This window comes from Lygodium microphyllum, chromosome 10, assembly GCF_053477565.2.
Source record: "Lygodium microphyllum isolate KBCC chromosome 10, Lygodium_microphyllum_v1.1.10, whole genome shotgun sequence".
Taxonomy (NCBI): Eukaryota; Viridiplantae; Streptophyta; class Polypodiopsida; order Schizaeales; family Lygodiaceae; genus Lygodium; species Lygodium microphyllum.
Genome location: NC_141144.1, coordinates 24,163,641 through 24,180,385, shown reverse-complemented (window position 1 = coordinate 24,180,385; position 16,745 = coordinate 24,163,641). Strand labels below are relative to the sequence as shown.

The 16,745-nt window shown below is 42.9% G+C and overlaps 1 protein-coding gene across 1 annotated transcript; it reads left to right on the top strand.

Annotated features, from left to right (window-relative positions):
• Positions 1 to 787: 787 nt before the first annotated feature.
• LOC148029796 (uncharacterized) lies at positions 788 to 1,504 on the top strand. The gene has a single exon (XM_087687310.1). The coding sequence runs from the start codon at positions 788 to 790 to the stop codon at positions 1,502 to 1,504; it is 717 nt and encodes a 238-aa protein (XP_087543436.1).
• The last annotated feature ends 15,241 nt before the right edge of the window (positions 1,505 to 16,745 follow it).

Below are 16,745 nucleotides of genomic sequence, written 5' to 3'. Positions count from 1 at the left end.
CCCGTCCGGATGGATCTAAAAGAAAAGCCTATAGAGCCTACTGTTTTGAGAGAAGGCTTTCCGTTTCGAAAATTGGAGAGAAAGATCAAAAGGTTTGCATCCTCAAAATAACTTTATTAATGCTAAGTTGAGATTTGGGGGTGCTCAAAATTCAAAAGGGGCGCATTGCTATGAATTTAGGGGGGGAAAAGCTAAGAAAAGAGGGAAATCAAAGGGATCGAAAAAACTCTGATGCGAAGGAGATGGAGGTTCCCAGGTAGGAGGGCAATTCAAAATTATTCTGCTGTTGCTCACGAGGATTGATTCACTTCTGGAGAGAAGCTAAAGTTTTGTTTAGACGAAGAAAGCAATCGACAACAATGGCAGAATCGCGTGTGTAATGGAGGGGCTTTGGACTTTAACTATGTTGGACTCTCTGCAGATGGGGAACACCTCTCTTGAAGAATTGATTGGATTCCATGGGAAGGAGGTGTCGGTTGATTGGATCAACTAATGAGATTTTGGGAGTGAGGATTGGCGTGTCTTCGAGCCACAAATGCTTTGTCCTGGAAGTTATCAACCATGGCGATGAAGAGTGAAATGGAGCTTTCAAGCAGAGCAGAAGTCTTCCGCAATAAGAAGAACTGAGGCAACACACGCTACGGTGGTGAGACCTTGGATCCTGCTTAACAATCGCATCCGAAGCTAACTAAACGTCAGTGAGAATGTATCCTCCCGCTTCCCATACTGCACTCTCCAACGATTCCATGCTGCCCTGTCGGGATCCCCTAACTCTTGGAATACAAGCATGCCCCTCGATCCATACAAGGTCCGTGCCAAGAAAACTCCAGAGGTGAAGAAGAAGAAGAAGATTGCTGGCATCGATCAAGATGAGCTTGTTGATCCGTGGCTTCTCGCTGATTCGGATAGCCATTTTGCGGAGTTCCACGGAGTCCAAATACATTACAAACATGCCCAACCTGTGGCTGAAGAAGAGGGACATGAAGAAAAGCAGCCCATGACCCATGGTTCAGTCAAAATTCATGCAATTCTTCTGCATGGGTTTGGAGCCTCATTATTTTCGTGGGAGAGAGTCATGAAGCACTTCGCCCAGGTTCTCAATGCAAAATTTGTTGCTTTTGACCATCCTGCTTTTGGTCTAACTTCTCGAGTGAGGATACTCTCAGCAAATCCAAGCAACGGAGTGCTTTCGATTCATTCAAATCCTTATACCATTGGTTTTTCTGCTGCTGCCACTATAGCATTTATAGATTTTTTGCAATCCAACAAGGCTATACTAATTGGCCATTCTGCAGGCTGCCTTGTGGCACTTGATGCATATTTAAAGGCACCAGAAAGAATAGCTGCTATTGTGATGGTGGCTCCTGCAGTGATGGCTCCTCTTTTGTTGCCAAGCAAGGCTCAAGTATCAAATGATCAGGATCAGAAAAAGCATCAACATCTTAAGCAGGCCAGTATTACTAGCACTGTGAGCAGTGCTGTCCACAGAACTCCATTGTTTTGACATTGTATGGATTTTTGAAAATTGTTTACAGGGATTACTACCCAGCAGATTTTAACAAGTCTATGTGCCAATGGCAAAACTGATCTCGAGCACCTGAATGCAAAGCTGGTTATGAGATACTACATATTTTTCTAAACATGGACTTCATGTATTTTACTTGACAAGCAATATAGAGTGCTTTGGCATAAAAAATTTGAGTTCTTCTTGTTAGTCTCTTTCCTTGCTGTATCTTGAACCCCGTGTTCTGCAGCTCTTGCATGAACTTTACGACATTTCTGGTGAACCCGACGTGAAAGTGCTGCGTCAATTTTCAGCAAGATGGGAGACTCGCAAGAAGAGATGACAGATGACAATGTCATGAAGCATCTGTTTCAGTCATTTACAACCTATATGCAGCAGCAAGCTCACGCAACGTGATAGTGATGCCATGGATGCCTTGAAAGCTATCCAACAGGAGATGAAGTAGTTCAATGGCCAACAAGTGTCAACTTACCTGCATTTGTATGAAGAAAAGATGAAGTTTTTTGGGGTTTCTCAAGATGTTTGGAGCAGCTACTTCTTGCAGATTGTGGTTCACGCACTTGAAGTCCAAATTTCAGAAATTCAAGGAACACATGCTGGTTGGGAAGAGTTTAAGAAGGCATTAAAAGATGAATATTTCTTGGAGGATACAGGTCTTATGAACTGCAGGAATTTCTTAGCATGGGTTTCTATGCCTAATAAGGGACTTTCAGTTTATCGCCCTTCTGCAAGATTTTGAGAGCCGCTATGATCAATTGGATAGAACTGAGCAACAAGCTTTGGAGATGCAAAAAGCGGTATTATTTTTACAAGCTGCTAATGCTGATTTACAGGAAAAGTTGGATGATCTTTTGGAAGATCAAGCTATCGATTCATGTTTAAAGACTGAGTGGAGGCATGTCATTGATGCTGTGAATGCTCTTGTTGAGAAGCAATGCAGGAGGGTACGATTGCATCGTAATACAGGATCTGCTTTTGAAAAATCCTTGGAGACCTCTACTTCTACCCCTGTTACTAGTTCTTTGCCTAAACCTACTCCTCCTGTTGTAAATCCACTAGTTCCTGCTGCTCCAGTGTCCTTATCCGTAGATGATGTTATTAAAGGCTTGGCAGATTTGACGATAGAGGCAATCAAAGCTGAAGTTGGAAAGTTAAAAGAGCAACTTATGTCAGTACCTGCTGTAGCACCTGCTCCAGCGACTGCTTTTCCAGCTGGCCAAAGAAAAGGGAGACGATGTATTTGGTGCAATAGTACAGAGCACCAACACTGCAGAGATTGTGATGCTTTTCAGGAAGCGCGTAAGAAGAATGTAGTGTTCTGGGGACAAGATGGGAAGATATGGCTGACAGAGACTGGTGCTCCTCTTGACACGAACTTTGGTAAGGGTGGCATGAAGAAGCTTGTTGATGATATGGCTGCGCGATCAGCTTATGTGAGTGTTAGAGGTGATGCTTCAGCTTGAGCAAAAATCAGATGGAGACTCTGCTTTATGGTCCTCTGCCTTGGAGATAGCGAGAAGAGGGAAAGTTCAGGCATCCACTATGACTTGTGTGGATTCCAGCATCCGAGGAGAAACGGGATGGGATTCTCCTGTTGTGACAGGTATTCTATTTTTGCTTATATGGCGAAAACACAGGGTTTAGATGCCATGGTTGAAGAAAAGAGAAGAAGAGATGAGGAGGGTCTCAACACCTCCAAAAAGACTAGAGGGGGTGACTTTGTTTCACCACCTGTTACAGCTCCACCTATGACAAGTTCTCTAGCACAATCAGGTCCTGAGCAACCTATGGGAGACAAACAGATGAAAGAGAAGAGGCAACCAAGAAAGGAGCTAAGATTCAAGCTCTTGTCAGACCTTGATATGCAGACGGATATGAGTAAGATTTTTCATGAAAGAATTTTGAATAGTGAAGTCACTTTTACTATTGGAGAATCTCTTGGGATTGCTAGAAGAGAAATACAGGATCAGATGCAGGATCTTTTGCGAAGGAAACAACATGCGATGGAAGGACCTGCTTTACAGGGATTATGGCATGGAGCTCTTGGGGAAGAGCATGATGATGCAGTGATGGTTGAGAATGCTTCTGTCAATCCGCAATTGGAGAAAATAGTTCAGCCTATGCAGTATGAAGATGATGATACCCTTATCCTCATTCCTCGCAGCCATTTTTCACGCAGTCATTGGGCTAGAGCAACCACTGAGACAGTGGTAAGGATTGGAGAGAAACAGATTCCTTTGGCCGCTTTAGTCGATCATGGTTCCGAGATTAATCTTATTGCTCGAGGTGTTTATGAGAGTGGCAAGTGGCCTATGGATGCAGAGTATAGCTGGCGCATGAGAGCGGCCAATAATACTTCTGGTGATATGTATGCTGCTTGTCCGAGCATCAAAATTTCTCTTGGTAATGTTGAAGAGGATTATCATTGCTTTGTTCAGGATTCTTATTCTTATCCGATTATTCTTGGACAGCCTTTCATTACAGAAGCAAGAATGGAGACGAAAGTGATGGATGACAGCTCAACCTACGCATGGATACGCAGCAAGGATGGTATGCGAGCTGTTCAGTTTGTGACTGTTGGAGTAAATCATCCGATAAACAGGGAATCCTTGCGTGAAGCACCACTACCTACGAAGGAGTTGGATTTTCATTAGGTACCACTGTCTTGTGAGACGCCAGTGGTACGGAGCAGAGAAAAGAGGAGATCTCGCCTCCTGGCAGCCAGTCTTTCTCCACTAATTTTGTTGGTTTTTCTTCAGATAGTTCAGTGAGTTATCAGAAAATTTCAGATTTGTCTAGAGATGCCAGGGAGTACATTGGTCGTAAGGAGAAAGAGTTGAAGATTGCAAGTATTTTGCAAGCAGAAGAGCATGTAGATGGGCTGTATGAAGGGATGTCTTATGCGGATACATTGTTTGAGATGGGAAATATGCTAAAAACTGATGTATGTAAGGGTTCAAAGATCATACTTGTGCAAACCTTGGATATGTTTCAGAAATTTCTGATTTTATGCTGAAAACAGAGTTGGAGGCTGAGAAAACTCAGCAAACTGAATCTATGGATGATCTTGATCAGCTTACAGAGTTGCAGAGGGCTGAAACCTTTCAGCCAGCAGAGTTAAATGCTGGAAAAATTCAGCATATGGAGTATGAGACTGCACCCATGCAGTCCATAGAGCCGAGGGCTGAATCCATTCAGCCAACAGAGTTTCATGCTGAAAAATTTCAGCATACAGAGTTTCAGGCTGCACCCATGCAGTCCATAGAGCAAAGGGCTGAGATCTTTCAGCCAACAGAGTTGAGAGTTGCTGAAAATTTGCAGAAATTGCAGCAAAGAAAAGAGTGCTCTGACTGATGCCAAGGTTGACACGAAGTATAGAACAGTTGATAAGAAGGTTAAGTCGGTTGCACGGCCGCTTCCTCCTGATAGTGATGAGCAGATAGAAAAAGCTATGAAGCAGCCTATGTTGAGAGATCATGCAAATATTGGACATAAATTTACAGCTAAAACTCTTGCAGAATTGAAGATTGGAAATGATGATTTCTTGCTTCCAGTGGAAAAAGAATGTTTTAGAGAGATGCTTGGACGTCATGGTAAGGCATTTGCTTTCTTTTCTCATGAAATTGGCTGCATTAGTCCCGAATTGGTTGCGCCTATGGTCATCTTCACTGTCCCTCATGTGCCATGGAATATACGTCCTATACTTGTGCCTAGAGCACACTTGCCAAAGCTGATAGAGTTGCTAAATGAGAAGATTAAGATGGGGATTTTGGAACCCTCTTCTGCGCCCTATTCTAACAGGTGGTTTACTGTACCAAAGAAGAATGGTACCTTGAGATTTATTCAGGATATGCAGCCCGTGAACAAAGTGACAATCAGGAATGTGGGAACAAGTCCAGTTGTGGATGAGTTTGCTGGGGCTTTTGCAGGACGAGCCATCTATTATCTAGGTGACTTTTATTCTGGTTATGATCAATTTCAGCTTGCCTTGGAAAGCAGGGATATTACTACTATGCGGACACCTATTGGTCTTGTGAGGATGTGTACCTTGCCTCAAGGTGCCACCAACTCACTTGCTCATATGATGAATGCTATGCATAGAGTTCTACGAGACTATATTCCGCAGTATACCATGCCTTTCCTAGATGATGTGCCTATTAAGGGTTGTTTAGAAGAAGAAAAGAATGAGAGTCTTGATTTGCAAGGATGTAGACAGTTTGTGGCTGAACACTTGGTTGCTTGTGAGCAAATATTGACACGATTAGAGGAGGTGAATTTGACTCTTTCAGGGCTAAAATTTGTCTTTGGTGTTATGGCAGGAAGCCTTCACCTGCAAAGGTGGATGCCATAAGCAAGATTGCAGAGTATTGCTCGACTACTTCAGAGGTGCGGAGATTTGTGGGAGCTTGTGTATTTTACATGATTTGGATTCCTCATTTTTCTCACATAGCAGATGTTCTCTATCAGCTGCTTCGAAAGGGGCAGAAATTTCATTGGGATGAGAAGCATTCGAAAGCCATGCGTAAACTCAAGAAGCTGTTGCAGTCAGCTCCTACTCTTCGCAAGGCAGATTATCAGTGTGGATGCCCAATCATGTTGACAGTTTGATACTAGCCCTATTGGCATAGGTTGGGCAGTGGGACAGGATGATGGTGATGGAAACAGATATGCAATCCGCTTTGGAGCTAAAGTTCTTAATGAGCGGCACAGGAGATATCCGCAGATTAAAAGAGAGTTATGGGGAGTAGTCACTGCACTGAAGTGTGATAAAGGGTATTTTATTGGTGCTTCAGTTGTTGTGGAAACAGATTGTTTGCCTTTGCTTTGCATGATTACTAGCTGTTCGACTCTAGATATAGCGATGCTTTGGTGGATTGCCTATATCAAATCATTGAATCCAGAATTTCGACACATAGCAGGAAAAGATAACCCAGTTGCTGACATGTTGTCTAGAGTGAGATATGAGGATGAGGAGTCAATGCTTGCAGAAGATGATGAGACAGAGTTGGCAGCTTCTGTCCTTGTTCATGATTGTCATGTATCTACTGTTGAAGCCTTTACTGAAGAACTCTATGTTGATGAGTGGCTGCAAATTGGACAGTATCTAAGTTCATTGACTCCACGAGCTGATTGGACAGATGATGAATTCAAGAAAATCAGAAGAAAGGCTTATGGGTATTTCTTGAAAGATGGTTTTCTTTGGAAGCATCCAAAGAAGAGAGGCAGCCTACCCTTGAGAGTAGTTTGTGAGGTAGCGATGCAAATACAGATTATGCGAGAGTTTCATGAGAGTTGTTGGGCTGGTCATAGAGGTGTGTGGGCTACCTATGAGAAAATCAAAGAAAGATACTGGTGGAAAGGGATGTATAAAGATGTTTCCCACTTTGTGGAGACTTGCAGGGACTGTCAGCTTTACTCTTTAGTGCGGCATCGTGATGAGTTGCATCCGACCTATCCACTATGTATGCATTATAAGTGGGTGGTAGACTTGGTTACTTTGCCAGTGGGACTTTGGCAGTTGAGATATCTTGTCTTGGCTAGGGAGGATCTTACAAACTATGTTGAAGGCAGATCTTTGCGGATGAAGACCACCACTACAATATGTAAATTCTTATTGGAAGAAATATTTTGAAGGTATGGATGTATAGGCAAGATTACAGCTGATCGTGGAGAGCTAGATGCAGACGAAGCTAGAGAATTTTTCTCACGGCTTGGGATTAAGTTGGCTCTTACTACTGCCTATAATCTAGAGGGAAATGGAAAGAGCAAAAGAGGACATTCGACGATAGTTAAGGCATTGGCAAAAGCTTGTAGAGGTCGGATTGGAGATTGACCGAAATTACTACCTTTTGTATTGTGGGCAAACCGCTCACGTGACTACTGGATATATGCTTGCAGAGTTGATGTATGGGCAAAAACCTATCATGCCTACAGAAATCTGTGCTCTCACGTGGAGTGCTCTTCCATGGCATGAGAATTTATCAAGGGAGGAGCTTCTAGCTCTTCGGATTCGTCAACTAGAGCAAAGGGCAGAAGATGTGCAGCTAGCAGTTGATCGTTTGAAGGCAGCCCGACTCAGAAACAAGGACAGGTTTGATTTGAGGCATCGCTTGAGGCCTAGAGCCATAAAAGAGGGAGATTGGGTTCTAGTCTACGACAGTAGCCTAGAGAATCAGCATAGTAGCATGAGAAAAATGGTTCAAAGATGGTTTGGACCATATGAGGTGAAACAGATTTTTGACAATGCTACCTATGAGTTGGCTGAATTGGATGGGACGGTATTGAGGGTGCCCATTGCTGGAAAACGAGTCAAGATTTTCAAGAGAAGAGAAGATGAAGAGTATGCACTTGAAGCATTGGCAGAAGAAGAGCAGGTAGAAGAAAGTCTAGCAGAAGAAGTAGAGAATATGGATGATGAAGCTGATGGAGAAACAGGTCTACCAGAAACTGATGGACTGTACCTGTTTGTGGACTTGGATGATCCTGGATAGTTGGCTCATCCGGAGGATGCGCAGGTTTAGAGGGGGTGGATGTCGTGCTGCTATGCATCCGAGCCATAAACACCTCCATTTTCGTTGTGCATCTGTGATATCTTTTCACGTGTATTTCATTGCGTGTGATGGATGCATTAAGATAATCCGTCTTTTTCAGTACCTGCATCCAATGTATATACTCCATTAGAGTGTGTGTGTGTTTGTGTGTGTTTTTATTTGTATGCATGTTGTGTGTGTGTCAGAAAAATATGAAAAAATTGATGCCAAAGGACATTATCAAGTTGTTAATTTCAATGATGATCTCCAAGAAAAGTGCAGGAAACCGTGGAATCAAAGGAAGCTTTGTAGAAGCTGACATTTAAGCTATGAAGATAAAGGTTGCACGTGAACAAGGTCAACGTAAAATGCGGGATAAAGCACTTTACTATCTACCTTGGAGGAGAAGGGTTCATATGCCTTTGCCGAAGACTTTTTGAATGGAGGAATAAAGATTGATTCTTCCCTCCTTCTTGTGTATTCCCTTGAATATGCTAGAATTCACCATGCCAATGAAGTCAAGACTGCAAAGAAAGGAGGGGAACGTCAATTCAATGGACTCTCGGATTCAAGCAAATTCAATCCAAAGTTTGGGATAGCTTCAAATTCCCCTGTTTTGACAAAGAGTGTAAACTTTGCTGCAGATTCGTAATTCTCAGCTTTAAGAAACTCTAGTACCATCAGTGCAGTTGGCACACTCCACAAAGGCATCAATCTGATCAAGCATGGCCTGCACCCTTTACTAAAATTACTCTGCATCCGTGTGAAGCCAAGGCTATTGCATGGACACAGAACATCCCCAAAAGTGAAACCTGCACGACCATATTGCATTTGCTTCCTCAGCTGATTTACTTTTCAATTGTCAACCATTTGCTGTAGCACATTGATGATTCCGCTTTGCTCTCATGCCCCAATTAATTGTGCTTCAAAATTGTTTGCGTTTCATCAAAAGTGAGAAGCGTGACTCGTGCAGCCACTTTACCAAGGCTCAAATCTTTCGATAGAACACTTCCTATCACATGATAGTTGGTTACGTATGACCACTGCGATCCCAAACAATTCCTGAACCATTTCCTTCAGGAACCTCAATAGACCCCGATAAGTTAACTTGAGGACGTAATCATCACATCAAATACGTTCACCATCGAGTATGTTGTTCTCTCAAATAGCTTCACCATTCTCTCCTCATTAGGTGAAAGGGGAATTGCAGGTGCAACAAGAGAAGTAACATCTGTTATAGTGACAGTTGAATCACCCAAAGCAATTGCTGAGAGTTGAAAGTCCACAAAAAAAAATAGCAGCAGCTATAAGAACACTTCGTCGACCACCTGATGGAATCAATGGAGCATCCAAATTCCCTCTATCCAGTATGTACCAAATCACTTCTCTGGAAGTAGCGACAGTTTTAGAGGAGATTTTGCCGGATTGACATCGACATTACTTCTTTTTTCGACTTCGTTCAGCTGCAGTTTTTGTCGCCGTCCTCCTGTTAGCTTCCGTCATAACAGCAATCTTTTCTACAACACGGTCTTCAATGTCTTCTTCAGCTACAGCTTTCATTCCGTCTTTGAAGAGCCGCCACCATTTCCTTCATCGCAGATCACTTCATACTGTCAATATCCTCTTCCAATGCATCAAGGCCAATGCCATAACTCATCCACTGAAACTGAAATATGCGAGGTCTCCAGGATTCACACAAGAAGCAGGATTGGGAAAATTTCTTCTTCGATCATTTGGGCTAGACAAAAGAGAGCATTTTGAGGATTGAAAATCTCACGACAAATCAAAGAAAACCATTCTCGAAGAACACCCAGTCCGTTGTTCTTCTGTCCTTCATCGTCACTGTTTTTTTTTTCTTCCAATCCTCTCCCGTGCCACCCAAATTGGCGAGCCCCTTTCCCCTGCGTGTCGACTCTTTCTCTCCCCTGAATTCTGTCGATTTTTTCCATAATTCTCCGTTTCCCCCCAAAAAGCCTCCTTTTTCAAAAATAGCCATCCATGGCAAAGCCTCCTTTTAAAATAGCCATCCGTGGCTTTGCTTTTTCCTTTTTTAGACCCTCTGAATCCTGCAATAAGACTGTGCTTGGCAGCTGGATGATGTCGAACCTTCACCACTGTCCTGTACATCAGAAATAAAAGGCCCCCAAGGTGCACCAGAATTCCTGTGACCATTGAATGTTTCCAAAACAACAACGGTGATGATCGCACCAAAGTTTGAAAAGAAAGAAAATAATTGGAGGCAGTAAAAACAGGAGGAAAAACTCCTCCCGAAAATTAAACCATCGTTTGAAACTTTCTTCAGTATTTGATATATTTGCAATATCACCAACAATGAGTCCTGCAGACAGTGATCCTACAAAGATTTCAAGAAATCTCCCAAGCTCCAAGTTCAGCGTATCCTGAAATGTATGCATTCCATGAGATTACATCATGAACTGGCAGCATGTCAAAGACACGGTGTGCTTCAGCAAGTAAGCCACTTCTGCCATACATGTCTACCAGTTTGTTTCCAACATAAAGCTGAGGCAAGAGACTGCATCATGAATGGGTAAGTTGTTGAAAACATGATGTGCTTCCGCAAGGGAGCCAAATTTCCCATACATATCCACAAGAGAGTTGCCCAACAAGGGGCTACAAGCGTCACATTTACCATAGATACTAATAAGTGTGATATTAACAAAAACTTCTGAAGTGAAGCCCTTCATGTAAGCATCAATACTCATACGCTGAGAATAAATGTAATCACAACAACTAAATATGTACAAAGTACCAAATCCCATACACAACTTTTGGGTGGTTTACACACCTCGAATGCGCAGCAATACGACACCGTGCCAAGAAAACTCCAGAGGTGAAGAAGAAGAAGAAGATTGCTGGCATCGATCAAGACGAGCTTGTTGATCCATGGCTTCTCACTGATCCAGATAGTCGTTTTGCAGAGTTCCACGGAGTCCAAATACATTACAAACGTGCCCAACCTGTGGCTGAAGAAGAGGGACATGAAGAAAAGCAGCCTAGGCCCCATGCTTCAGTCAAAATTCCTGCAATTCTTCTGCATGGGTTTGGAGCCTCATTATTTTCGTGGGAGAGAGTCATGAAGCACTTGGCCCAGGTTCTCAAAGCAAAAGTTGTTGCTTTTGACCGTCTTGCTTTTGGTCTAACTTCTCAAGTGAGGATACCCTCAGCAAATCCAAGCAAAGGAGTGCTTCTGATTCATTCAAATCCTTATATCATTGGTTTTTCTACTGCTGTCACGATAGCATTTATAGATTTTTTTGCAATCCAACAAGGCTATACTAATTGGCCATTCTACAGGCTGCCTTGTGGCACTTGATGCATATTTAAAGGCACCAGAAAGAATAGCTACTATTGTGATGGTGGCTCCTGCAGTGATGGCTCCTCTTTTGTTGCCAAGCAAGGCTCAAGTATCAAATGATCAAGATCAGAAAAAGCATCAGCATCTTAAGCAGGCCAGTACTACTAGCACTGTGAGTAGTGCTACCCACAGAACTCCATTGTTTTGACATTGTATGGATTTTTGAAAATTGTTTACAGGGATTACTACCCAGCAGATTTTAACAAGTCTATGTGCCAATGGCAAAACTGATCTCGAGCACCTGAATGCAAAGCTGGTTATGAGATACTACAGATTTTTCTGAACATGGACTTCATGTATTTTACTTGACAAGCAATATAGAGTACTTTGGCATCAAAAATTTGAGTTCTTCTTGTTAGCCTCTTTCCTTGCTGTATCTTGAACCCCGTGTTCTGCAGCTCTTGCATGAGCTTTACGACATTTCTTGTGAATCCGACGTGAAAGTGCTGCGTCAATTTTCAGCAAGATGGGAGACTCGCAAGAAGAGATGACATATGACAATGTCATGAAGCATCTGTTTCAGTCATTTACAACCTATATGCAGTAGCAAGCTCACGCGAAACATGATAGTGATGCCATGGATGCCTTGAAAGCTGTCCAACAGGAGATGAAGCAGTTCAGCGGCCAACAAGTGTCAACTTACTTGCATTTGTATGAAGAAAATATGATTTTTTTTGGGGTTTCTCAAGATGTTTGGAGCAGCTACTTCTTGCGGATTGTGGTTCACGCACTTGAAGTCCAAATTTTAGAAATTCAAGGAACACATGCTGGTTGGACAGAGTTTGAGAAGGCATTAAAAGATGAATATTTCCTGGAGGATATAGGTCTTATGAATCGCAGGAATTTCTTAGCATGGGTTTCTATGCCTAATAAGGGACTTTCAGTTACCGCCCTTCTGCGAGAGTTTGAGAGCCGCTATGATCAGTTGGATAGAACTGAGCAGCAAGCTTTGGAGATGTAAAAAGTGGAATTATTTTTACAAGCTGCTGATGCTGATTTACAGGAAAAGTTGGATGATCTTTTGGAAGATCAAGCTACCGATTTAGGTTTAAAGACCGAGTGGAGGCATGTCATTGATGCTGTGAATGCTCTTGTTAAGAAGCAGCACAGGAGGGTACGATTGCATCGTAATACAGAATCTGCTTCTGAAAAATCATAATACAGGGTTGTCTATCGTATGCATGAGGTCCGGCTAGTGCCATAGCTAGTGTCGGCCCATTTTTAGGTCCCATCACGACATTAGAGCCACTACATGGTTCATAGGGAATTCTTAGATCCAAAGGTATTTCCCCTTCTACCTATGAAGTCGATGAACCCTCTCATGCTAATGATGAGCCTCTCAAAAGAGGAAGAAGAAAAAAAGAAAACTAAGTAAGAAGAAGGAGAAAGGAAAGAAAACAACAAAAACCACCAAGAAGAATGAGGTCAAAAGCCTCTCGTGCACACAGTAAAACAATCTTGGGCATGTTCAGACTGAATGTGTAACGTTTCCATTTGTATCATCCAGGACATGTCTTAGCAGTCCATCGGAAAGGATGTCTAGAAAACTCCGCCCGGCACTCCCAAGGAATGTTACGGGTTTTGCGATCTAGGTCTTCCCGTGTCTGCCACGTAGCGGAAGTATCCTGGCCGTTTCCCACTTAGGATCGACCGGAATTAGGGTTTTCCTGTTTGGTCATTAGCTAACAGCAACTAGCGTCAGACCCGAGCGAACTACTTTACGCAGAAATGCCAGGTCCGAAGCGGATTCACGCTACACTTGGTTCAAGGAGAATGGGAAACGAGAGGGATGCAAAGCTCAACCTCTCTGCCATAAGGCATAGTCCCATTCCGTTCCCCTAAAACAACGTAAATTGGGTAAGACGTAACTTTAGGTCATCGTTCTCGTTATTCATTTTGATGATGATGATCATTCCGCTGTTCTTCGATATTTTTGAGAAAAGTTCCCGGCTAACCGGGACCACCCAACCGTAGGACGGACCCATGGCCCATCCTCCGCACTTTCCTCGGTTTGTTTTATTTATGTAATTATCTAACACATTAATTTGACATATAACAATCAGCTTCTTTAATTAATCCCTTTAAGCACTCGTTCTTTCGTGTAATCTTATCACGTGACATAGAAAAACAATATCAAGTAAGTTCTTTTAACATTTCATCATTTTATCTATGGAATACAAGGAGTTCCGCCCGTAGGCTTGTCCATAATCCACCCGAGGGCTATCCAGTAATCCTCAGGGATCACTATTCCAAGCTTCTGCCCATCAACTAGTATATGGGCCTCGAGATCCAATCAGGAGTCACGTTAGCCTCTTGTGCAGGACCCGGAAGGCGAGGGATTTACTGCCAGAGCCCCCCCTGGCACCCAAGCGTCCTCCTACTCCAAGTAGAGCTCAATGGAGAGACCTCTTGCGGTGGGTTCGGTCCACGTTCTCGGCACGGTCAACAACCCCCTTGGTTAGGGTCAGGCAGGCAGTCGGGGGTAATTGAAGCTGCCTCTCCCTTCAGGCCTTTTAACCTGAAGTATAGGCACTCATTTAATTTGTAATTCATAATTCAAACAAATCCCTAAAATCTCTAGCAAGCACAAACATTTCCATTAATCAACCCAGTTGTATGGCAAACTGCTAAGGAAGTGTTCTTTCCTTTTGAGTGTAACAGCACTCGTTCCCAAGGTGTCTTGTAAATTGGCAAGATCTTTTACATTCCAGTGTAGGACATACCCAATTTGGTTAACCCTAAAGTGCCTTAGATATGCTAGTTTCCGGTTTACAACTCTCCTTATTTAGAAGGATATCCAAAAATATGTCTTTTTGCAAGATAGCTTGCGTAGGGATCTGCCGTCCTTAATGAGGGTTTTTACCCTTTCTCCTTGTGAATCAATCACAAGACTAAATGATTTCATACTTGTTGTGCAAGTCTTGCGATGGAATAACATGTTTAGATTCTTTAAGCTGACGTATGTCAGGCCTAGGGTTTCTTCTTTTAAGAACCTTAGGGACAAACCCTAGTTCCTTATCTTTACGAATTGATTGTCCCTATAGTAAGAAAAGTAGTCAAGTGTTTAGGGTATGAATGTTTCTATGTTTAGATTGGTTCAGTTATCTTTTGGAAGGTAATATTAATCGTCTTGTCACGGTTTTGCTATCCTTGTGACAATTTACTTCCCAGTGAATACAGTTTAATTTAACTTCCGTTTTCCTTAAAGATGAGCTCATGCCAACTCACAACACTTGCCTTGCTAAGATGTGCAAATATTCAAGATAACTTCCTAGTAATTTGAGCATCGAAAGAAACCTTTCATGAATTTAACCATTTACAATGATTCGTTGCAAAAAGAATAAGGCTAATGGTGCAAGATATAATTTCTACACCTTAGGATTTAACTAAAATTTACTACTAGAGTAAATGGATAATCTTGCTTGTAATTTATAATGCTTGATGCAATTTGAAGAAAACTAAGTTCTATACATTTTCATTCATAAGCTAAACTCCTTCATTACAAATAACTCGAACAAATATATCCTATCCTTAACAAATTTTCTTTGCATGATCGACCTAAACCGAATTAAAGCCAAGAAGAAAAAAACCTGGTTTTGGGGTGAGATATCCACATGGATATCGGGAGATGACCCTCCCGCAGCTACACCTTGGACTTTCTTCGGCGGCATCGTAGTTCGAATGTGAGATAGCATTTTTCTCTTTCTTCTGGAATTCCACCGTCTCTTTGGATCCAAAAAAGTTTATGGGGGAGTGTGGTTTTGCAACCACGGAACCCTTGTAGGATTTTGACTTGGGGTAGAAGGAATAGAAAGCACTTATTCTCCTTCCTTCCCTTTCTTTTATCTTTTTCCCACTCTTCCTCCTTCAATCCTTCTTTTCACTCCCTCTACTTTCCCTCCCTATCTTTTATCTCACGGCTATTTCTCCCTTACGGGATACCATCCGAGGCCATGATGATGGTTTGGATTTTTAGGTTTAGGGGGGAAAATAATAATGGGGATACGGGGGATTAGGAAGAAAGCTTAGGGAGTTGTGGGAAAATAAGAGTTATGAGGGGGGTTGAAAAAGGGTTATAAGGGGGTGAAAAAGGGCTTAGGGGAATTAAAACCGGGGGTAGGTTCCCAAAGTCAAGGGAGGGGCTTAAGGGGAAAAGGGAATTTAAAAAACGTAGGGGGGGTTTTAAAACTGGGGGGAAATGAAAAAAAAGGGCTTTAGAGGGATTAAACCCGGGGGGGAACAAAGGGGGCTTAGGGGGGGAATTAAACTCGGGGGGGGGGGGGGGGCACAAAGGGGGTTTAGGGGGGAATTAAACTCCGTGGGGGGAAACAAAGGGTTTTAAAAAGGGCATAAGAGGGGGGTGAAAGGGGGCTAAGAAGGTCCTTTAGAAGCTTCCCCCCAGGAAGCTTCTAAAGCTTCCATGTGGGAGGGGGGAAGCTTATTAGGTAGACTACGGTGGCGAGTGAAGGCGTGATGATCAGGCGGCGAGGCCTCGTCGTCTTCTGTTCCTCCCTCTCTCTTGGTTGCCACACGACGCAGCAGTGGCACGGCCTCTTCCAACCCTTCTTCCTCTATTCCTCACGGCTCCAGCCTCCCCATCTCCAGTGGCCCCCCCTCATTTAAATAGTGGAGGGGAGGGGGATCTTCCCTCCCTACGTGTCATCACACATGTTCCCCCTCCCTCAATAAGGCTCCACCAATGAGCTTAATGGCTCCTTCTATTCCCCCCCCTCTCCAGCTCGTTAGTCGGGTGGAGAGATAGGGGGGAAATTAAAAAAAAATTATTTATCCAAAATCATATGCTGTTCATGCGGAATATTACATTCTCTCCCCCTTAGAGGAATCGAGATGTCCTCATCTCGAGATAAACTAGGGATATTGATGGTTGAGAGAGCTTTCATCTATCCAAGTGGCATCCTCTTTGGGATAATCTTTCCACTAGACGAGGCATTCTCTCAGGGTTCTAGATCTTAACTGTCTTTCCCTAACATCTAAGATCCTATCTGGCCTTAGTTCGAGGACTCCTTGACTAGGAATAACAATTTGTTGGTCATGAAGTACATGATTAGGGTTGGGTACATATTTTTTCAATAGGCTGATATGGAATACATTGTGAACCTTTAGGTTCTCAGGGAGTTGCAATCTATAAGCATTGGGTCCTAGGCATTTGAGGATTTTATATGGCCCACAATACCTTGGACTTAGCTTCTTGCATTCTCCTAGGGATAGAGAACTCTGTTTAGGGTGTACACAAATGAAGACCATGTCTCATTCTTCGAAGACTCTATCTTGACGTTTCAAATCTGCGTATGCC